This window comes from Aythya fuligula, chromosome 3 (genome assembly GCF_009819795.1).
Source record: "Aythya fuligula isolate bAytFul2 chromosome 3, bAytFul2.pri, whole genome shotgun sequence".
NCBI classification, from domain to species: Eukaryota; Metazoa; Chordata; class Aves; order Anseriformes; family Anatidae; genus Aythya; species Aythya fuligula.
The window spans coordinates 99672483-99697528 of NC_045561.1; the positions used below are offsets into that span (position 1 = coordinate 99672483).

The following is a 25046-nucleotide window of genomic DNA, read 5'->3' on the forward strand; positions in this document are numbered from 1 at the left end:
CTGCAGAAATGGTCAGGGCTTCTGTATCTGTCACTCCCTAAGACCTGTGTGAGCTGCAGGCTATTTAATGTTTGACCATCTGAGAAGCGCCTCAGGTCATGGACCAAAATCCCTTCACTGCAGGTACTATATGAATACCAAGTAGAAAAACAGCTCTGAACATAAAAAATACAAACTACGTGCACATAGTTTAGATATGTTGCATTAAGGGTAGGGCTTTTGAGTTAAGCTGTAAAGGAAAAGAATCAAAGGCATTATAGGCATGTGAAGTAATAAGTAATATTTTCACCTCTATAGTTAGAACTGAGTACAAAACAAGAACAGTTTGGTTTAGTTAACTAAAGTACAGAAGTATAGAAGTTCAACTGAGGTTTGCAAGGGTAACAAATTAGGCACATTGACTTGACATATTTGAAGTAATACAGTTTTATATTAGTTACTATGGAATAAAAGAAGAGATTTACCTTGGCATTGCAATCATGCTCATGGTACAATTCCAATACAAAGACCCAAAAATATCCTTGCTTATTTGTGATCTAATATTTAAAAAGGGGACAAGATTTATCCCTAATAGACTAGCCACAAATGTCTTAAAGGCTATGAAAAATATCATCACTGAAATCTCTTATTTTTGTTAAGTCTATGAAAAATTTGAGCTTGTGTTTCTTTTGTTAAATATTTGTATTCTGTTATTTTTAATTAATCTGCTGTATTGTTTGGACTTTTATTCTGTACTTACTTTTTTTTTTTTTTTTTTTTTGTTCTTAATTACTGTTTTGAGTGAACATTTTCATTATTAAATGAGAAAAGTACATTGTATTTATAGAACCGGTTCCTGAAAATTCTTTCATTCCATGCTTGTTTGGGAATCAACAGTGTGTTCAACATCTCTGAAAATTATGTGGATTCAGATGAGTGTTACAAAGTCTATTCTAAAGTAACTTGTCCAGAGTCACTCAATAAAGCAATATTTACAGTTATTGTCATGCACACTTATTTCTCTATAATCTTTTGAGTATTATAGATTCAGATTCAGGTCTCTACCTGCAAAGACTTGCATTTAAAAAATCACAAGTCTTGATTTTTAGTCACCCAAAACATATGCAGGAAGCCTATTTTTCAAAGTAATAATGAAAGTTAAAAGGAATAGAGAAATACAATGAAAAAACCTTGTAAATATAATTTAAATAATAAACTTTAAGTGAAAAATATAAGCTATAGCCACTCACCTACGATGAGTAAGAAAACTACCACTGACATGTCCTGAGCCATCACATCCTGGGGTTGGACATGACATTCCTTCCGTCTTCACTGACTTCCAGGAGAACTGTGAGCCATTTAGGTACCCATCCTTTTGCCTTTTGGCAGCTAGAGGACACCCTGATGCACTGCGATGTGATGCATATTTTCCAGTTATATGGCCCTGACCATCACAACCAGGAACTGGACATCTGGATAGCAGATAGATGAGATAAACTTTATTGTCTTGCCATCATATACCTGGTAGCCTCTACAACAAAGTCAAAATAAATCCGACATGAAATTAAAAGAAAAAGCCATGCACTGTGGTCTTAAAAATGCTCAAGATACCCTTTACTGAGTAAAATTACAAACAGAACTTTAATAAATAAATAAATAAATAAAATTGTTATTTGATAAACAATAAGGAGGCTAGCCAGTAGATGAGGTCACAGATTTTGATATCATGCAATACCAACAAAAGGAGTGATATATATGTTTGAATTACCTGTGTTCATTACAGTAAATATCACACTGGAATTAAAATGGTGACTACTGAGCTTGACTCAGTAAGGAAATTGCCCATGAATAATCTCTAAGCACTTAGTATTATTCTTGTTATGTTTTAAGTATGTGTATGGAATCTCAAGAAGACTTGTCTGAAGTCATGAAAATGTTAGATATAAACAGAGTTAGGTATAAAGCGATACATTTCTGCACTGAAAAGATGTTGCCAGGTTAAAAAATCAGGAGTCAGATTATGAGAAATAGTATGAAATCATAGTGCCTACTACATCAGAAATGTGGAGTACCTTTAAACACTCTCTGAATTGGAAAGATCATAACAAATTATGTGCTACAGCCTAAAGAGATCAAAGAAGACAGTTCCATATTCATCTGTTATTTGGGAATCCCTCATTCATTTGCCTTGTATGCTTCCAAAAAACCAAATAACTATGGTCAGAAGGAAGAAGTTAGAATCTTCAAAATGAAATGAGTAAAGAAAATAATTCAGTAAGTATGCCACTGCATAGCACATGTCAAAACAAGGCTGGTGACTTCACTGTTTGTGCTGCACTACGATATTGCTGCAACTGTACATGGAGGATCTGGTCCTGAATGGTTCAGAGCAGTCAAGCTTCTGAGTGCTGCAGCCACCAGATTCCAGAGCACTTTTCAAGAAAACACAAAGGCCTGTATGTGAGCATTTGTTCCTCTTCTCGCTAATTGCATAAGCAGTCAGATTCTTAGTGGCAATTTCACATAAATATTCAATTTTCTATTCCTATTACTACTTTGTTTAGCATGTATGGTTTGTCTGTAGTATACAAACACTTTGCATTTTTTTTTTTTTTTTTAGGAGATAAGGATTTAGTTTTTGAATTTCGTGTGAAAATCACACTTAAACTGTTTTTAAATAATGGAGTATCCTATCCTTGGCTAGCATAAATCAGCACAGATCCTGATTTGAAGTTCAGTCACTGAAGTCAATGGGGCCAATGCAGAATTCCTTAGGATTTAGAGTGCTATATATTTTTCTTAAGCAAAACTATTTCAAACCTAAACCATCTGCTCTTGGATAGCTATAAAACAATAGAGTTTATCTTAAAAGCTGTATATATGACCTGTTATACAATGTATGAAGGTCCTTTGACAATATATGTTCTCACCTAATTGGTTCTTGGTCTTCTTTGTCTTCCTTGCTTTGTGCTATCCTGATTCCACTTTTCTTCGCTCGCGGACAGCCTGAAAGACTGATTGAAAGAAAATATTTTAAACAATTTCTCATTCTGGGGTACGATCTACAATGGATACACGTTCTATAATAAAAACTGGCAGAATGTGTAATCCTGTCCCATTTCCAAAATCAAAGCTCAGTAGTTTAAACAGGGAGAGTTGTAGTATACAGCCACGAGGGGGAATCCGAGTATCTCGGTTTGTGATGGCGGGAGAGGACTGCAAGCGCTGTGCAGGCCACACACAGGCAGTCCTTGAGAAGGCAGAGAATGCTGCTCTTAAACTCTCCGCCTAATAGTCCCTCCAGCTGACTCAGCAGCAGTAGTGGCAGCTTTGAAAGGAGTAGAAGGCCAGTGTTTAAGTGCTGAGAGTCATCACATATTCTGTATGTCTGATAGAGAAGGAAAAAGAGGCTCAAAAACCAGGTGTCTTTGTATCTCTTAGTAGGATGAAAGATTTCTCTAGAGGACACATTAGAAACACTATCAAACCTTCTAAAGCATCATGTAAGAATGCTATAGAAAGGTTGAATTAAAAATATGCCAGAGTTCAGAGTTGTATGGTGCCTTCCTGGGAAAGAGTTTAAGTGCTCAGAACACATCCAGACAAAAAGATTTAGTAGAGACAAAGTTATATGTTAGGCCAACCAATATTACTTTTAAGTAGACACTGAGAATGTCATTTTTACTACTAAAGATGGAAAAAGATCACCTATTCCAGGATCTTACAAGTTCAACTTTTTCACACTAAGCAGTTATAGAAACTGCTTAGTACACTTGACAGTGACTGTAGTAGATATTCAATGACATGAAGGGATTCTTTTAAGTAGCTGCTATCCCTACTGAGGACACAGAAATGTCTATCCAAAACCCATGACTTATGCTCTATTTAAATGTGACATATGAACAGATAAAAAGAAATCCATTGGTAAGAGCAACACATTCAAAATTACTGAGATGAAAGACAAAGTAGTGTTACAAAAATTTGCCTCAGAGAAAGAAACAAACTAAGTAAATTTTTTGTTTCCAACATGACAAAATGTATTTCAGTGTTGTATAGTAGTTCCTGTCTTCAGGAGGAAGAGACAGAAACAGTGGCAGCAAAAAAAAAAAATGATTATTTTGTCTTAAAACTAGAGAGGATTATGTGGAACAAGTAGTGAAAAGGTGATGCAATCATGGATGAAAATCTGTGTTGGTAAATAAAAAATAAGCCATGGTCAAAAATGAGACTTTACATGCTGTAAAGTCATAAATACGTCAATTAAATAAAAGGAGGAATGTTGTCACAAGATACTAGCACAGAGTATATTACCTGGCAACATTTAGTGAGATGGCATGGCTACATCTATAGTGGTAAACAGAAGGGGCCTAGACCTATTGTCTTGACCCAATACCAGCATGGTCACATCCACACAGCTAAGCTCTCTCTGTAAAACAGGACAGCCACACCCATACTGATTTGATAGAATGAGCTGGATCCAACAGAGCTCCAAGTCATTCCTCAGAACTGCCTGTGAGATTTTCACTGGCCATAGGTCAGTACCATGTCAGGAAATGCTCTAACAATTTAATAGTGTTGGCAACTCTGCTGCCTTTGTGTAGGACCAACAGAGTAACCTGTGCTCTTGCCCCATTTCATTTCCTATTACAAATGTAGCTGGTCATTTTCCTTTTAAAAGAAAGCTACTGTTACTCTGTGTACAAACTAAATCTCATAAATCCTGTGCCATTTAAAATAGTTTTACATGAAAATTATAGTGTCATAATCTGTAAAAGACCAAAGGCAAGAGGAAAAGTCTAATGGATTTAGAATAAGAGGAAGCAGGCTAAATTGGTTCATTGACCCACATATAACCCAGACTGCAGAAAGTGAAGGGGATAGGACGGGAGTTATGTATATCCTTAGATAATCTGCAAAACTAGTTTTACCCGCTGTGTGAGAATTAACAGGTTTTACATCAGAAAACTAAATAGTTAATAGAACTGCCTTAGAGAACAATACTTTTTTAGTAGATGTGCAGATGGGTATGCTTGCAGATTATGACATTTTCATAACAAAATCTGAATGAAGAATTTCTGCCTTGATTAATGGTTTAATGCTTTCCCATATTAAATCAATACAATTATCACCTATTGGTTGGTATTTTGATGCATCACCTTTTTGCAATAGATTTTTATATTCTGGCATTATGATTTATTAGAAAATTCTAAGACCTTTCAGATCTTTTAAACAGACATTTTCAACAGACAGCTTCTGAGGATATGATTAATTCATTTTCCTCTGACAGCAGATTCACCAAGAAAACATATGTCAAGAATGAGCCTTCACTTTAAATTTTTTATCCTGTGATAACCAAAAGCTATTACTTCATTTTTGTATTAGTTTAATTCCTTATCTATGAAGACAAAAATGAGAGAAATTCAGTGATAGTATATGCCAGTATAACATCTTGCATACATTGAATGTCTGTATGAAACTGCAGAAAGTTATGGCAGGGTTAAATCTGCCTTTATGTATGTTAGGCATTCAGCCATTTTAAATACAAGTGATACTTAGACATCATGACAGCCATTTAGGAGGAAAGTTTATCATTAATTTCCTTCTGAAACTGAGTGTTGTAAGTGTATCAAATACAAATAAAAATGTTAACTCAGATGCAAGAAGAGATAAGTGCTAATTTTCAGCATGGGAATTAGCTGTGGAAGTACTGTGGAGTCTTTCACACTCAACGATTCCAGATTTAAGCTACTGATTTGCTGCCCTTTTAAAGACGGTGCCTTTTGCCAGCCTCACCAGTTTAAGAGAGTGACCTTGACAAACTTCATGAACTGAACAGTGTGGGGCTGCCTTGGTTTAAATGCAGCAGGTCTCCCAGGGCAACACCAGCAATTTTAAGCAAAAAAAGGTGTTACTCCTTCCCTAGTTCTGTGTCAGTGTTCCTGTGCCTGAAGGCAGTCAATGACCTGCTAGAGGCAATGGACTGCTAGAGGCATTTTGGAAGAGAAATCAAGGCCTACTCTGCTGACTTATGTGGCCAATACAGAAATGGAGGTGCTTCAAAAGGCTGAATGTACTGAATTCCAATGGACTGGACAAATTCCAGATCACTTTGTTCTGCAATATTACTTTTTATATCTTTATATGTACTGAGTATGATGCATATTCAGATGAAAACTTGATCCAGCACTCATCTACAATGAAAGAACATAGGAATGAAGAGATTAAACTAGGTAACACCATACAGTCCTAGAGTAGTCAATAGACAATGTCCAGAGAAAGAATTTTAAAAACAAGCAGGCATGCAATGATACTTCCCTGCTAATATTGCCAACTTTTAGATTTTTTCTGTTTGTGACACTTTGGCTTCTCTGCTACATTGTACTGAATCTTCACTGTCCTGTCTGTTTCTGGTTAAATAGTTAACCAAACATTAAATAGTTAACCAAACACTAAACAGCTTCCTAAAATAGCAAAGTTCAGGCATATCTACACCAAACATAGCATTGATAGAGGTATGAGCTGATAAATCCATGCATAATTAAATGTAGCTATAAATTTGACCTTAAACTACTTTGAAAGTGTGATTTTATCTCCTACATTGCATAAGTGCTTTTAAAAATATTTACATCTTCTCCTTTACAATGTTATTTGTACTCTGGATAGTTCTCTGTGTTTAACAGAAAATAGAGTTGATATTTTGATCAATCATTTTTACAGCATGTGAAGTTATGGCACATTTCTAATGTCTATGCTATTTATCTTTTGACTTTAAACTGTTGCTTATACTTGGAATACATTTAAACTGGAAGTATGTGCATTGACTAGTTATAGGCTACTGTAAACCTAGGGACTTGGTGAACCAAGCAAACATCCAGACTCAACAGCATTAATATGCATGGGAGAAAAGAGCCTTTACTAACAAAAGAGAGGTGGACTACACTATTATTCTTTGATTAAATAGCGGATAACTATTTTCAAAATATAGTGGAGCTCATCTCCATTGATTTATAGTTGTCAAATACCCACAAGGGCATTGCTAATTACACACCATGTGGAACATTATCTCTACTGTGGTACCACAATAATTCATTTTGGGGTTACCAGCAATACCTTAATTAGTAAATGTGAATCTTTCTTTGGTCCTTGGTAAAGATCACAGTTATAGTTTAGACAGTCGAGATAACAGCTTTTATCCATAATTTGCTCTTTCTATTCTTCTGACTTAACATAGTTATATACAACATATTGTGATTTAAAAGCAAGCCAAGTTATTTTGAAATATATTGACAAGACTATTGCATATTAGATGCAAGAGGTGGTTTTTTTTTTTTCACTCTGTTTAACACTGATAAAACTTCAGCTGGGAGAGGAGTAAAAAATGAGCTTCATTTCACATTTTAAGAAATAACGAGAGTCAGAAGGGATTGACAAGAACAATCAGGAAACAATTTGCAGGAAAAAAAATGCAGAAACAGAATTTAGTCCAGAAAAAGTAAGACTAAGGTGAATGGTTAAGTTATTCAGAATGTAAAAGAACATAAACTTATAAATTTTGAATTATTTCTCTGGGCTAACAGAGAAGGAAGAAAACAACAACAACAACATCATCATCAACAACAACAACAACCATTAATTTTCTACAAAGATTTTGCTAGATGCTAGAAAAAGTCTTCTTGTCTATTTGGGTAGTGAGCTATGCTAAAACTGAGGAATGTTATTCATTGTATATAGAATGAGTTAGATCAATGTATGGCTACGTAGAGCACTCAATTCTACTTCAGCACTGAGAGAGAGAAGAGAGGCCTGTTGAAGTCCCTCCTAGCCCTGTGGTTGTTTGATTTCAAGAATAAAAACCACCTCTTTACATACCTTCGATGTGAAGCATAATTTCCAGTAATATGCCCAGAGCCATCACACCCAGGGGTGGGACACCTAGAATAAAAATGTAAAAGATATAGAGCAGTGTTACTGACAGGAAAGAAATAGCTGCCCATTTTATATAAAATATATATTTATATATATATTAATTGACTTGATAATTGTTTCCACAGGTGCCTGCCTTGGAGAACTCCAGCCATTGCTAAACCTGAGCTTAATTCCACACCAGGGACAAACATACTTTTCTCATTCATAAAATGTTTTTATTAACTACTCATCATCTGCCCACTCAAACACTTTCTGGATACCTCTTGTATCAGCAAACTACTGGAGATTTCCAGCAGCAGTGTGACACCCCCACACCACCAGAAATGAGTAGGGTTGACAGCAAAGATGTATTATTAAGTAATGGCTAACATTACAAGTAAGCCATTTTGTTTTCTGGTAAGGATCTTGCTCTAATCCCACCACAAAGTGTCATGAGACATTGGTGTACCTTTGTAGGCACCCTTCCACCTCTCCATGAGATGAAGAAAATGCCTAAAGAAAAGGAAATGTACAGACTGGGAGGTAAAGTAGTCTTCTTGCATAGAAATGGTAACCCACTTAGCATTCCCAGACATCAAGCAAACAGATACACTCATCAGTGGAATTTCTAATAGTTGAATGACAGTAGAGTCATCAAAGAAAATGCTTGTTTTTCTCTACATTGTGAAGATGATTGTGATCACTACAGAATAAGCTAAATTATAATGCTAAGTATAATCATTAGCTGGTATTTGAACTTCTACACTAAATCACAGAAAAGACAAAAAGAAGAATTATTTTATACTCATTTTAATGAACTGTCAAATGCTACATGAATTCCAAAACCTCATTTTTCCTGAGCCTCAGTTTTGATTTTTAGCCATGCAATAAACCTCATTTTGAAGAAAATATCCTAATTTAAAAAAGCAATCTCCAGATGCTGTATTCTGAAACAAGAGATTTCCGTAACATTGACTTCAGTGATTATTTGAATCCAAAAGTCATGCAGACGTTGTCTTTCACCCTTTAGTTACGTGTGAGCTTTCCTCAAAGTTGGTACATACTGGTAAAATGCTTTCATGGAGGTTTCTTCAAACACTTGGATGTTTCTTAAAATCAAGAATTCGAGTAACCTGGAATTCAGTGCAATGTTATTGTCATATTCTATTAGGCTGACCTTTTGCTCTTTAAATCTAATAAGCATTACCTACTTCTGAGGAGCTCAGCAGGGCCAAACCTCAAACACAATTAATGCAACCTTGAAAGAGATAAGCTAAACTGAAATTTGTTAGAGTTCTCACATGGTATTCCACTGGACCAGTTCAGTTATTCTATAGAAAACAAAAATGCTTTAATGCTTCTAGGATGTAAGCTGGTAAAACCTCTAGGGTTCACTAGATCACTTCCTATAAGTTTCTGGAAGATTCTCTTCTATATAACAAAGATCCTGTGTGCTTTGGATAAGGAATCTAAACAGCATCCTTAAGGATAATTCTCCTTTTCTCTCGTGTTATGTGCTTACTTCACTTACATATTAAGCCTTTGCCATAATGGCACTTTATTACTACATCTTTGCACAGGACTAAGTATAATAAACCCATGATCTTGACTAGAAAGTATAAGTAATACTGTGAGTCTTTGTGCATCTTAATATGTAAAAACCAATAGACGTGCTGACATCACACATTAATCTTTCTGCTTGTAGAAAGATTAAAAAAAAAAATAGAAAATTGCAGTTTCTTCTCACATAACTAGGTAAAAATATGGTGAACAAGTCATAGTTCTTACCTGTATAGCCCTTTCCGTTAATTCTTTGCTGTGGCTAGCCCAAATTTTGGAATATAGGCTGGCTAGTACTTTAAGTTAAAAAATAAACGGGGGGAGTCTTATGTTGAGATTTTAAATGTTACATATATATAGATATTTAGATGGTTTTCTTATGGCATTTTGTTAGACCTATAGAGAGAAGATCCACTGCTTCTTTTGTGTTTTTCTTTCTTTTTGTTTGTTTGTTTTGGTTTGTTTTTTAATTACAAGTATCTTCAGTGATCTACAAAACTTATTTCCTACTTCCATCAAGACCAGATATATCACTGAAGCCTGACTGAAGCCTCTAACGATGTTGTATCAAAAGATATGGGAATAAAAATTAATTAATGAATTGCCTAAACTTTGACTCTAAGTGTCCATTGCTTTTAAATGAATAATGGAGAGCAAGAAGCCATTAGACTATTCCTCTGCAGTTTCTCTGAAGTACTACAAGGATTCCTTTTTTATGAACACATAGTGTTTGAAGCCTCTATTTTTGTCCACATATTCTTCAAGCCTTTTGAGTATAAGTTATTATCAAAACAGTATAATGGTTTTTTCATGTTTTACAAGACTTTTGCTACATGCAGGCATGATTAGTGTCTTAACAAAGAGGATTTGTAAGGTATACCAGTATAACTGATCAGTTGGTCTCAAGATTATACCATTACACCTCAACCATTTGGACACTTACACAATTTAAAAACTAGGCTATTTCTGCATCATTTGGAAAACAAACAAACAAACAAAAAAACAAAACAACAGCAACAATAAAAAAAACAAGCCCACAACTAAAAAATGGAAGCAACTGATATAAAAGAAGAAATCATTTGCTGTAAATTTGAACTGAGAATCTTTAGAAATGGCTCTGTACAGTTCACACCAGTTTAAAATGATATTTTTGATTAAACTAGAACAGATTTTTTTATATAGGCAAGGATTTTAGAAAGACCTTTTCAGATTTTGGTTTTAGCATTATAATAATTGTTTTCTAGTCTCATAAGCTGATATTGACCTAAATGTACAATATGAAATGAGAGTTTAGTGCAGTTGATAAGAACATTTTAAAATCCTGGAACATTTCTATTTGTTCATGTTTCTATTCTATGGGAAGTGTTTATAACTACTGTGAAATATGAGATAGTGATATGAAACAGTTTGTTTCAACTACAAAGTTACTACAATATTTGCTATCCTAAATAGATTAGATAAGGAGACAATTACAAGTCCCTGTACCATTAGAATTGTGGGTCTGGATTTTCAGAATACCTTATCATATATAGAACTTGCATATACTCTACTGCTTTGATATCAACTACTAAATACATGTGAATATTTGACTTAGAAGATTGTACATGCTGGCAACAGTGCCTGAAAAATATACGTACAAGTGCTTATAAGAGTGAAAGTGATATGAGACCTATTGAAAATGAATGCTGGAGTAAGTGGAAGAAAGAGAAATACAGTTTTCTCAATTACTTAAAGTGAAGGTAATTTGGCAGAATCGGAAGCTTACTTGTAGGCTCTACCTAATAGCTTATTGCAGCAAGGAAATACTTCAGTACTGCAAAGAGTGAAGTGACAAAAGGACTTCTCTTTTTAAAGAGTGAAGTTCAGACTGTATAACACTGTCACTTTACACAAAATCAGAGCATCAAGAAAAAGAGCTTGTCAGTGATGGGGAGTGCAGTCAGCACTGCCTTGATGTCCCATTCAGTTCACAGAACATCCCAGAGAAGCTTTTGTAGGAACATAAGCATAAGCAGAAAGCAGGAAACACAGCAGAACAGCAACAGCTGCAGCAGCTGGATTCAGTATTGGGCTTAGATTCAATAGCAGGAATGAAGAAAATGTGAAAAACAGAGATAAATAAACTTAAACCCTATCACTCATTCTTCACAGGAAGAAGGTTTGAGGGTGTGCAGCAATTAAAAAATGCTTCCAGACTATTGAAAGAACTTAAGGAGGTTGCTGGGACTGGGGAGGAAATGGATGCAATGCCCAAATGGGTTCTGAGAGGGTTTTTCCAATGCCAATGCTTAAAAGTCTTGATGCAAGCTCAGCTCAGAAGAAAAACCAGCCTACCTCAGTACAGAAGGCTACAAATAAAATATACATTTAAACCTATATGCCCAGGTTTTTATTTAGATCTATAGGAGCTATATAAATTGACACACAACTTGCATATTTAAATAATTTATAGATCGGCTAACAACAGAAAAGTTGTTACACAAAGGTGCTAATAATGGACAGAAGTAATTTTGTCCTTCTTGTTGTGTATAGCTTTGGTTGACATACTATTGATTGAATTAAGATACAAATTAACTCTAAAATAACAATAAAACAAAGATATAGTAATCTGTAATGTAATGGATAGGTTTTATTATTTTTTTTTCCTGTCAAGAATTTTTACCGCAAAATGACAATGGCTTTTCAGAATCAGAAGGATTATACTTCCCTTGTTAGAAGGCAGAGCTCATGGAATTTTTTTTTCAGTACATGCAGTCTGAGTATAGCCCAGGGCCTGGGCTCAGGCTTGGGCTTGGGCTCAAGCTCAGGCTTCCTCTCTCTAAGAAACACTTGTGTTACTGAGATTCAGCAATATGGAGAATTCTGTTTCCATCTCAGTCAAATCTTTTCTTCAGGGTTTGGCCAGTTTATATACATATATAAATTGAAATGGAAACCTTGGATGTAGAATTATACAAGCACACATTCAGCACACCACCCAAACAGAAGTTAGATCACATGATTACATTTTTCACTAGTAGGGTGATAATTTTTGATTTAAACATCAAGACAATTCTAGCAGCTGTAACCAAGTATACCTTTTAGTCTCCCTTTCCTCTGTCTCTTTCCCCTTCAACCACTCTTCTATGGCCTGCGCCAAACCCTCTTCCTCAATACACCAGATGGTCATTTCAGCCTCACTGTCCTTATCAGTAAGGCCAGTTCACCTGGTTTCCACTATGGAAAGGACATGTTATTAAGTTAGGCTGTAGTTTTCACATGAATTGTCAGGTTTGTATCTGTATCAGGTTTGTCTGTGCTTGTTTTTAGCTATAGCTTTCTGGGGATTAGTAATAGCACTCAGTGGACACTCTACAAATAAAGAAATAAAAACAGCCACTAATAAAGATGAAGAGTATTGCCAATAATGGCTATGAAGAGTATTGCCAATAATGGCTATGGCAAACTCCTTCTATATTGTTTCTGTACTGAGGATGTTGGATTTCTTAGAACTGAAATAAAGCCATTATTTTTTCTCACACTGGTGATGCCAAAAGCCATCAGATGGTTATTCTTTCTAGGACTTACCAAACTATACTAGGATTCTATTGCAATGGATAGATACTAAATATCTTTTGTGACCTGTTACTAGTAAGATAATGTAATCAGTTCTAAAGTTTGAAGTTATCTTTGTTTTTTGATTATTATTTTTTTGTTGGTGTGTTTTACACCACTTTGCACCCACTACATTGTGGATCCAATCTTCCCTTGAGCCTTAAGTGACTACCATACACACAGAATATTTATCCTATAAATTAGTCATTAAATATTTAAAACTGATGTAGCTAGCAACCCAAAAGAAAGATCATATTGAATTGAGATGGGGAATAAGCCAGTAAGTTGTACAAAAAAATCAGAATGGACCTTTAGAATGTTCCACACTGCAAAAGAATTGGAATTTAACAGAAAGTTATATCTTCCCCATAGTTTTATTTTGACCATGCTGTCAATCTCTATAGTAGAGATGTGATTTGCTGTTGAAGACTCAGAAAGCCTAGAGAAATATAATTGTTTCCTGTGGGATTTTTTCATAGCAGAATGTAGAATTTTTTATTGTCTGGTGGTTTTCATGTATTTGAAATTCTGTTTTATTTGACTGAATCACCAGGAATGGAATTCACAGGTTGGGAGTCTGGAAGACAGACACAATAATACTTTGCATTTCTATCTTTCATCTGAAGATATGAAAGCATTTTACAAACATTAATGGATAAAATCTCACAATAGTGCTTTGATGAAGGAAAGGATTTAGCAGACAAAAACTGGGGCATACAGAGGCTAAATGACTTTACACAGAAGAAAACAGGCTAGAAGAGATTCTTATTCACTGCTCTGTTTGACGTTATAAAGCCATGTCTCCTCTGAAACTACATTTAGATTCAAAAACAAAATATTGTTCTTTTCTAGTCAGGTAGTCCAGAAAAAAATGTTACAAAAGTAGAACTGTGAAGATACGGTGTTTGCAGTTCCCTGAACTGAATGTGTGAGGAATGAGTGAAAAAGGGGACTGAACAAGAAAAGGAAGGAATGAAAAGATTTCTCAAATGAAGAAACAGAGTTTTGAATAAGGTCTGATAAGCTTATGGTATGTCTATGCCTCTACAAACTTGAGTGCTTTTAAAAAAAACAGTATGTGCAGCTCTTGATAAACAAGTCCCATGTTTAACTCCAAAGAGGCAATGAGATAACAATAATAACCTGGTTCTTTCCTATACCACACACCACTGACCTGCCGGGAGGACTGCAGGGGAAGATGAGATGATAAATAGAGCTGTGCAGTCCTCAGAGGAAACTTTTAGGCCATAGGTGTGTCAGTAACAGTCAGGGTTGTGGCTACTGTTATGAAAACTCCTACTTAGAAGGAACTGGATTGTAAACAGCAACTCACTTTGCATTTACCTTTCTGAGCAGAGTAACTCTGCCAGTAAGTACTGTCCTACATATTGCTATGAAGGCAGTATGTACAGATGTATACATGTAAATCTTGCAATCTTATTTTCTGTCTCAGGCACTGTGGTAGATTGTCAAGCTCTAATTAGGCATGTAAAGTTGGAACATTGATGATTCCTTTCCTCAAGAAGCCACAGAAAAGACAGTCTATTGTATCTCCAGCAGGAACACAGATGCGTTTCCACTTTTACCTTGTTGTTTCTACTTTAGTGTTGTTACTTCCATTCACTGGCTAGACAGAAACCCTCTATCTATACAATCTATTTGCAGTGAAAAACTGTTAAAACTGTTCTGCTAGGATGGATTAATTTTCTCTTAATTTTCCTCAATTAAGCTGCACATCTACATACTTTTATCACTTCTTCTTTTTCACATTTTCCACCATTGTTTTTCTTTCTTGATGACTCTTTCTCCTCATTTTCAATCCTTTCCCTTCAGTGGAACAAGGACTTCCACTTAACTTTTGTCTCCAGTTTGCTTTCCATCTTTATTCCTCCTCAGTGTTTTTCTTCTACATTTTACTTCTGCCTTTTCCAGATCCTTTTCACAAAATCTTAGAATCACAGAATGGGTGAGGTTGGAAGGAACTGTTGGAGATCAGAGGTCCACTGCCCTTTCACCCCATTCCCGCCCCCTCCCTCCCTTTCCCAAAGTAGGGCCACCCAGAGCAGGTTGCCTAGAACCATGTCCAGGTGGGTCTTGAAAATCTCCAAGGAGAAGACTCCACGACCTCTCTGGGCAGCCTGTGCCAGTACTCCATCATCTGTTTTTTCAGATGGCACCTTCTGTGTTCCCCTTTGTACCCACGGCTTCTTGTCTTGTCACTGGGCACCACTGAAAAGAACCTGGCTTTGTCCTCTTTGCACTCTCCATTTCCTTCCTTATTTTCATTTATTGTAATTTTTCAATTTTATTTTTCTCCCTTTTACATTTTTCTTCCATATCCCCTTTGGCTGTTGTCTTCATTCTCCATTCCTCCCTCATCCTTTCCTCCTTTCATGACTTTAATAACCTTGAAGTTGACAGTTTTTTATTCCTTTCCTCCTTTTTGTTGTTTCCTTCTATCTTCTCTCATCACTCTCCTTGTCATCCTGCTTTTTTTCTCCCAGCTGATTTTATCTTTCCCTTAGTCTGCATCACATGTGGCCCTCTTACATAGTTGAAATGGCTGGGTACACATTGCATCTTTGTGTCAGAGGTGAAATTTCTCTGTGTGGTGAAACCTTAACACTGAATTTCTTGACTGGCAAGACACGATGAGTCACTTTCTTCCACACTTCTGTTTGCATTAAAGTCCCTGCAAACTTTATCATTGGCTTCAAAGGGAACACAACCAAGCTAGCAGTGGGTGCTGCTGAAAATTACATTCACAGCTCATTTGAAGCTTATTTAAATTGGTTCAAGATGAGACAAAAACTCTGTGGGACAGGTAATGGATAATCTCAGTGGACCTTCAGTCTATGATTTCAGATTCCAGGCAAAACATATGATCTACTCCTCACAAATATACTTAAGAAAGAATGTGAAGTTAAACACTTATAAATATCAAAGTTTCACAAAGATGCATTGTAAGCCAAAAATAAAAAGGAAGTTAAATTTAGATTCATATGTTAATTAGTTCCTTGCATTCAGCCTAACAAGAAGGAGAACTTAATCATGCATATTTAGTTTTAGCAAAAGTGCTAAATGCTACTTTTTCATATGTAAAATATTGCTAACATTTCTTACATAGCAGAATACTGACATGAAAGTCCTTATTGCAGGTAATAGGAAATTAAAAAAAAAAAAAAAAACATAAATAAATAATCCCAACCCCCCAAACCATAACAGGTATAAAGGAAGACAATTTGAAAAAAGGACAACAGAGGCTGTCCCCATTCCCCTATCCCCCATCTCCTGTCATTTGTGTTGGTATGGCAAATGAATTAATTGAGTAAAAATCTATTTTATCATTTGTTCACAGGGACTGTGCCCAGTGCAGTTCCAGTGAATGGACAAGATATCAGGGAATCCAGTCAAGGATCATTCCTGGAACCAAGCCCCCTCAGAAGATATCGAGAGATGTTCAGGTTGGAAATTGGAAAGACATGGCATGGAATGACTTGTTGTTACCACTTTCATTGTACAGTCTTTCTACCCATAAGGGAATGATGCCAGGCCTATGGAGCTAGTCCAGACATGAGACTAAAATAATTTTGGCTCAGAGGGTTCATGGAGTAATTTCAGTCATTTCTATCTCTGCTGAGAGATTGCTTCATCTCTCTCTTTGCCTCTATAAATCCCCAGCAACTGAATGGTTCTAAACTGGGGGTGGCAGCATACACTCCTCCTTACGTAAAATTTAATTAATTCCTTAAATTTTTGCATGTATAATTTTTGTGTCCTTAGCTCCTGGTACTATCTGCATTGCATTTCTGCATTTTTTGAACAGTGTGTGGGTGAGAAAGAACATGATATGCTTCTTAATTAAACTGAAATCCATTTTCCTATAAGCAGACTAAAATGCATCCTGCTGGCATTTAAAATATCACTGTGCACTCGCATGCACAGATACACATGATGCTTTTAAATTAATTATATTGCTTTAGAAAAAATACTTCTGTGTTTTCAGTTACCACCTCTGCATGCTGTCTGTTCTGCTAGCAGTTAGGACTTCCCAGCCTCTCTGCAGCAAGTGCAATGGTGTGTTGCCCGCTGTTCTCACATCTAGCACCAGCATATACTGCCTAATATGCCAGTTGCCAAAGGCGTGGTAAGTGCCTAATGTGAAATCACTTCTGTGCACTACCCAGGGGGTGTTCCGTTCACAGAAGCTGCCAGGGGGAAGCTGTGAATCAGCTCTCTCCCTGGGCACCTTGCCCACACTTTCTCTCCTGCCAGCATCGCCTGCCTTGGAGGCAGCACTGGCCAGCTGCACATCCCATCCCTGCAACAGCGAGCACTTCCTGGAACCAGGGATGAATCAGTTCCAACATATGCAAATTCAAATGTTCATTTCCAAACACCTCATGTTTTGAAAAAAGCTTCATTTTTATAGTGAAGGAATAACACAAAATTATAGAGGCACGGAGAAAAGTGCAGTAGGAGATAGCCTTAAGACAACACATCCTACAGCTAGGAGCAAAGCCATGCAAATTCTCTGTCTCCTAATAATACTGCTGCAAACCTGTAATTCAGTGTAAGGGTAAGTATGATTTTGAAATACATGGGCTTTTCTTCAGTAATTCGGGGTGGACACATTTTTTTTCTGAAGAAGAGTGTCCTGTTGCTGGTTGGTCTTACAAAATGGGAACTACTAAGCCTCTCAAGAATATCTGCCACTCAGTCACTGCAGAGCAAGATTTCTAGTCAGGGTTTGCAGAACAGCCAAGAAGAGTGACTTATTTTCATTCTTGTATGTGAAAAGAGGTCAGAGAGAAGCAATTGAAGACAATAGCACAGGTATAGCATTTTGGAATTCTTTACCTTAGAAGATATCTTCAAAAGCTCTTGCAACTGCTCTAGCTTTTCTATTTATGATGTAATAAAAATTTTAACACAAATGTAAATTTATATTATGCCAAATATTGAATACTTTAAAAATGCATTATTTAAAGTAGAGATTTTTTTTCCCTGTTAATGGATTTACATTATGGTTAGGTCAGTAACCTAACTGGTTGCCTTGAACACCATAAAATTATCAATAGCATCATTCTTGAACTGCTGTCTCTATGTTGCTACTTCAGACGATTCATGCTCTGCTCTTTTGTACTATGTACATCTTATCCTTGGTGAAGAAAATACCAAAGGCTCTAGCGGGAACAGCAGTATGACCTTGAATGTGTCCTTTCCTGAGTTTCCTGGAGGTTTGGGATGACTTCAAAAGCTACAAATCTGGAATACTCAAAAAGTTCAGCACCTCCACAAGAAAGACTCAGGAAAAAAAAGAAAAAACAAGAAAAAACAAACAAACAAACAACTATCAGATTAGGGCTACTAAAAACAGAGGAAACAAATTAAAAACTTTTAATAGTCAATAAAAAACTTTCAATAGTAGCCTTAACAGTCTACTACTGTTGTTGGGAAGAAGGTTTACTTCCTGGCTTTAGACTTTCCTTAGTTATTCTGTTTATCTGTTTTTTCATTTGAACATAACTGTTCAACTTGTACACTCACACATAATTTACCAAAAGCAGTAACCTTCTTTTCACCAAAAGAAGTAACCTAGGAACAGGGATAGTTGGATGTAAAGTAAAAAAGAAAGGAAAGGCTGAGTGGGAAGGATGGAAAGAATAACAGCTTGAAGAAATTCCAATTTATATGCTCTCTTTCAAATTAGTTCATTTAATATTGCTATGAAAGACTGAGCCTACAGAAACATCTGTGATATTTCTAGCCCTTTATGATTTAGAAAGAAACAGGAGTCCCATCTCTAACAAGAGTTCTGTCAGCCTAGCATTATGGCAAAGCCATAAATGAATAGGATGGTAAACACCTTTGAGTTATATGGAAAACATATAATGGGCTGAATGAGGGCTCATAAGTTGGGAAAAAAAAAAAAAAAAAAAGCCATCCAAATAACAGAAATGTAATGGGCTTGAATTTTCTTCATGTTATTAACAGCTCTTTTCTTAATCTTCTGTTTCAAAAGAGAAATGAAGATTATTTTCAGTGCATATTCAATAAGGTAAAATAAATTAAGCCAGGAATTTAGTGTAAAATGTGTTTATGAGACTAACTGCTCCATAAGGCTAAGAGGTATATTTTGTTCCATGCACACTCACTATGCTGTAACTATTAGCAATTTGAACAAGCAGTATTTCACTATAAAGTTCCTATATTGGATGGACTTTTAAATCTCTTCTGAATATATGGTTTCTATCTGAAAACACGTGCCATCCAATAACAAGGACAGGCTAACGTTTGGAAGAGGGAAGCAAGCCCTCAAGGGTTTCACTTCTCTAGACAGATGAAGGACAGGAACTTTCTATTTTGGGGGTGAAGAGTCAACAGCAAAAGAGAAAAATCCTTCAGTTTTTATCTTATGAAAACAAATATCTTTTTCCCTCTAGGCCTACAAACATTTGTCAAAAGCCCAAGTGAGGACGTGAAAATACTGAGTGTGAATTATATCATACTGTAAGAAGCAGTCTGGTCTAGTGAGAAGGCTAATGAACAGTACAGCTAAGAGAAATCCACTTTTGTTACTGATTTATCATGTGAGTTTATACTCATTTTGAGCAGCTTCTCAGGCATGCTGTAAGTTTTGGTGTGATTGACTTGAGACCCATGCTCCATCTACATTGACTTTTAAGTATAACTTCACCATTTACTTGATCCTTAAATTACCTTAGGCCTGCAATGTTAAGCAAAGCTTAATGGCATACTGAAGGGAAAATTCTTATTGCAAGTCCAGTCAAGAACCTATCTGCAAGAAGGACAGGTTAAGCACAACTAGAGCTATGCCTATCCCTACAAATACTCCATCCTACTGCCTTGAGGTAGCCTCAGAAGATAGGCAGTGGACAGACAAATCAGTCCTAATGAAGCAATACTCAGGAGTGAACAATGTCTTCTGCACCCTTCCCAGAACTCTAAGAACTATAAACACTTAGTTGCAAGTCTGCATTGCTGCATGATACAACAGGATGTTTAGGGTCTTGGAGCACTTGATATATGAGGCTGCCAGAGCTGGGCTTGTTCACTAGGAAGAGAATGATTTTACTGTGTAAGAAACAATCTTATTTCTGTCTACAAATACCTAACAGGAGGGTGTGGTGAAGGCATAGCAGAAGTTTTCTCAGAGGTGCACAGCTGAAGAATAAGGAGGTAGCAGGGACCAGGTTCAGCACAAGAAAGTTCAACTCATTAAAAATAAATAAGTAAATACCACAAGGCTGGGCAAACCCTGGAACAGGTTGTGGAATCTCCAGCGTTGGAGACACTCGACAAGGTTCTGAGCAACTTGCTCCAAATGGATTATTGGAGCAAACTGAGCAGGAGTTTGGAGTAGATAACTACTGGAGGTAATTTTGCATTATTTTATAGGTCTGAATGATATAGATCCTCAATGCTCTATCAGAGAGCATACTGTTTGGCCTCTTATGGTAGCACAGACACAACTTTTCATTACTGATTTCCGGAAAGACCAAGCCCTATTATTCTACCTGATTTCCAACCCTTTCTTGATAATTCAAGTTCAACCATCAGCTAATTCTTTTGTATAAAAATTTCAACAATTCTATTTAAAATGATTATGAAGTCCAGTTTGCCTAGTTAATGAATGCTCAGAGAGGGACTGTGTAGCCTGAGATAACGTTCCCAGTTTCTGCTCCAGGCATTAAACTGCCTCTGCTTCTGAGTTTCCTGTCCCTCTCAACAGGGTATTGCAGCTGTCTGGATAGCAGTAAGAGAAACAACTGAGCTTTCAGCATGGTACTCAATGACCTGAAATGGGTGCTATTTCACCCTAACCTGTCAAACTGTATGAAGGAGTTTGCACTTAATGTGAACAAAGGAGACATCCTTTCAGTCAGGGCAGGAACCTCTGATAAGACCATTAAGACTGTTCCAAGCTAAACTACTCCTTGTACTGGAATCTGAGACTGTATTTGAACAGCACTTAAGTAATAATTCCAGCTTTATAAGAATGTTCCAAGGTATCATTAACTATAGCACTCAAAAATGAATTGTGCTTTTTATTGTCAGGTGATATTCTCTAGTGTCTTTTCTTACTTTGTCCCTCCTTACTTTCTCCTTAAAGTTAACAAAGGCAGAAAGGCCAGGCTTTTGTACAGTTTCCCCTTCTGTAACTCCCATAAGATTAGGCAGTGCAAGCTTGGTTTATACTGTAAACATTTCATGAAAGAACCACTTTAATTTTGCAGTCTAACAGCTTCAGGAATTGCTTCCTAAACAGCTGTGCAAAGTGCTGGAGAAGTCAGAGGTTACAAACAGGGATAAATGGCTGTATAGCACAATGGCACTGTGAGGCTGCTGCACAGTGCAGTGTATAAAACAGCTCTCTCTCTCCCAGAAACACTTTGCTCCCAGTTGGGAATGCAGGCAGAGAGAAGTGTTCATGCTCTATTATATCCTAGGGCTCAGAGCTCTCATACTCTGTAGAATTAGAAAAGTAGAGTTGAGTGAGAGGCTAACAACTTTGTCTTACACACTTTTTATAAGAAAGAGGTTTCCTTCTTATTTTTATTTATTTATTTTAACAAAACACTTCCTCTTCCAAAGTCACTTGTTGCTTTTGTGTGCTTATAGCCAAATATCCCTGAGCATCTATTTACTGCTCTTTACTCTCATTTCTAATTCACTCAGTTAGTTTTGATGCAGATCTCATGTAAACATTGATCAATTATTTTCTCTCTGAAGGTTTTCTATTTCCAAGGTGAGTATTTACATCTTGTATTCAAACAATTTTATTTATTTTTTAACACAATATCCTCATAAAGATTCCTGATAATTAACTGTCCCCTGACAAGATTTGGGAGAATAATACCTGGGCAGGAACAGAGCTGAAACACAAATTCTGTGTCTTGATTAGCTCAGAAGTTGTGATCTTCAGGTATATACTACATGGAAGAAGAGCATCTTATGAAACCCCTGGCAATGAATCACGGATAGGCAGAATTCCAGTCTGAGCACCCATACAGCCACAGGAAATTCATAAATTTCAAGATGATTACAGCATCTCAGGAAAGTCAAACAAAAGACTGTGGAACAGGTTAGTCATCAAACTTCAGAAATTTTTCCTATAGTTTGCCACTTCCCAGTACTCATTGTGTACTGTACCTCTCATACAGAATTTAATCCGTTAGTTGTGTCTTTAGAATGTGCTCTATTTTCCTTTTTTATGCTAAGGGAAATTTTTGAATGAGACTTTGTCCAAGGGAGAAAAAAATCACTTTTTTTTTTTTTTTTTTAATACCATAAATACCATAAAATTAATTACAGTTGCTTTACTTTGGAATGGAAAATATTTTCATTGATGTGAACAGACAAAAAGCTTTTCTTAACCTTAAAGACATTTCCACTTCATTCTTGATTATATAAGGATTTATATGAAAACATACACACATTTGGTCTGTTATACATTAACGATCACAAGATTTTTTTCAAAAAACGGAGATGAATGGTCCTTATATGTTTACTTATTACCTATTTTTAAACAAGTAGCATTTACTGTGCGTTCAGTATGCTTAATACCATCATTTTCAAAAAAGAATTAAAATCAGGTAAAATATGGTTAAAACATTGTATTCTGGATATAAATTTTGTATATAAATTGGTAGACAATTACTTCTCATATGAATTAAATATTTATTTATTTATTTATTTAATTTGTGGAGGTTTATTGTATTAAATAGAAGTCAAATAAAAGTTAAAGAGCTTCCTTACCAAGATTTTATTAATACCTCTAAAATGTTTTCTTCTAAAACAAGTAATGATTTAATGGGACCCTGCCTATGACAACAACATGAAACTGCTTTTGTCTAGTGTAAGAAGTGCAAATTCTGCTCATGGAATTTGGCCTTGTAATATTGTTCTCACTCCGTTAGAAAAAAAGCTGCTCAGGGCCAGCTTTTTACAACTACCAAACATAATCTCAGATCCAAAGCCAACTAAGTCTGGATCAAGTCTCAGTCTCTCTCAGAAACATTGGAGGTCCTTTTCTGTAAATGACTGCTGAGGATTAAATTTTTATCTGTCTTTAAAAAATAAAGAAAAAATAATATTTCTGTTCTTTCAGATTATTACACTTAAGTCACAACAAGTGTACTGGGTGTTATTAAAAAACAAGGCTTGCCCCTCCTTCACTGCACCTATGCTTTTGGAACATACTTACGCTTTCCTGACAGATGTTTCTTGATTAGTGCATCAGAGGAAAACAAATCACCACCTACAATGGTTCCTGGAGAAGCCTTGAGAAGAAACCCATAATCTATATTTTTAAAATGATTTTGTTATTTAAATACAAATTTTATGAATTCCTTTTTTTTTTTTTTTTTCTTTTTTTTTCTTTTCATAATTTATTTATAACTTTTATTCAAGGGGAACAAAAACAGCAATGTATCACTGCAGTATCCAGAGAGCACCCAACATTCACAGTTTTTATAACCAAACTTATTTGGGAAATGTAAAATGTGTATTGAATTCATATTCTTTAAAATAGGATAACCCAGGGTTAAGTATAATCCTGGTACTTAATTGAAAAATATATAAATATTTGTAAGAATTGTCCAACATAGTTTTTCATTTTTATATCTATCATATGCTCACATCTGCATTATAGATTCAGATCATATAGCCAAAAAGAAAATTATATGTAGTTTACATATTAAACTCTAAATTCAGCATTCAGTAGACTGCATTTAATACAGGGTCATTTTAGCTCTTTTAAGTATTGTCAGTTTATACAAGCAAACAACAAATCCCTAAGCTCATTCATTGTTTAGCAGGAAAAAATGAATTGAATTGTGATTTTCATACACTAAGCCTGCTTTATTTTATTTATTTATTTATTTATTTATTTGGTGTGAATTATGTGTTCAAGAAAAGAGCCAGACTGACTGGCCTGGAAAAAAATATTTACCTGTAAAAAACAAAAACAAAAACAAAAAAACTAACAAACAAAGCAAAAGAACAAAGAATGACTGTGTTTTGGTTTTCTTATAAACTGTGTCTGTATGATTTGATTCCTTTCCTACTTAATACAGAAGTGCTCCAGTATCTAATCTTTTGAATAAATTATATTTATAGCTCTTTTAAGCTAATCATATGCTTTCATAATGATGTCCCCATTAAACTGCAGCCTAAAAATTTGGAAACAGTATTCCATTCATCTCAGCATAATGCTATCTCAAGTTTGAAGATGGCATTTTAAATATCACTCTGATTGACTACTTTACAGCTGATTGTTTAAATAAAACAATGTAAATAGTATAATTCTGGAAATCACTTTTTTTTTTTTCTTGTTCTTTTTCTTTTCTCTCTTTCTTTTTTTTTTTTTTTTTTAGACTCAATTATTTTCAAGGCTCTATCTTTTTCCCTTTTTACCACGGTCCAAAAAAATAAATAAATAACAATCGTAATGTGCTTCTCCAGCAGTCCTCCTCTACCTTTTTTTTTATTACAGAAAACAGATACTGCTGGAGCTGAGTGCAGTGTAAGCAGTCGAGCTTACACATTATAAAACTAATTAATGATGGCCAGTGCTAACACATCCCTCAAAATCAAAGGTTGTTTCACATAGTGTACACCAAATAAGCCCATGCTGAAAGAGCACAGTGTTATCTGTAGGAGAGAAACCAGTAGACTTTGAAGCAGTGGAAATTCTCTGTGTATTAGGGTAGAAGAGCAATTTTTACATGCAGATGAGCAAATGTAAATTCCACTTACTGGGAATACAAAAGTATTGTAAAATAAGGTTATGATGAGGTGTTTATGAGGGATATGGGATATTTTAGGGATATAAAACATTGATATAGAAACTACAGTGCTGCAAAAAATGTGTGCCACATAAAGTCCCAATAGCAATTAGATAAAAAATAAAGGGGTGAACTTAACCACATGGCAAAATTAGATGTTACTGTGCAGATACAGACACCAAGTAATCGAGTTAG

The 25046-nt window shown here is 35.6% G+C and overlaps 1 protein-coding gene across 16 annotated transcripts in view; it reads right to left on the reverse strand.

Annotated features, from left to right (window-relative positions):
* The window catches only part of MYT1L (myelin transcription factor 1 like), a 333487-nt gene that overhangs the window by 27488 nt on the left and 280953 nt on the right, over nt 1–25046 (reverse strand). For all 16 annotated transcript variants that reach the window (XM_032185532.1, XM_032185534.1, XM_032185541.1 and 13 more), the window contains 3 exons: nt 7849–7911; nt 2910–2993; nt 1230–1451 (listed from right to left, as the gene is read on the reverse strand). In XM_032185532.1, coding sequence (XP_032041423.1) covers nt 1230–1451; nt 2910–2993; nt 7849–7911 — 369 coding nt within the window. The remainder of the gene's footprint in view (nt 1–1229; nt 1452–2909; nt 2994–7848; nt 7912–25046) is intronic.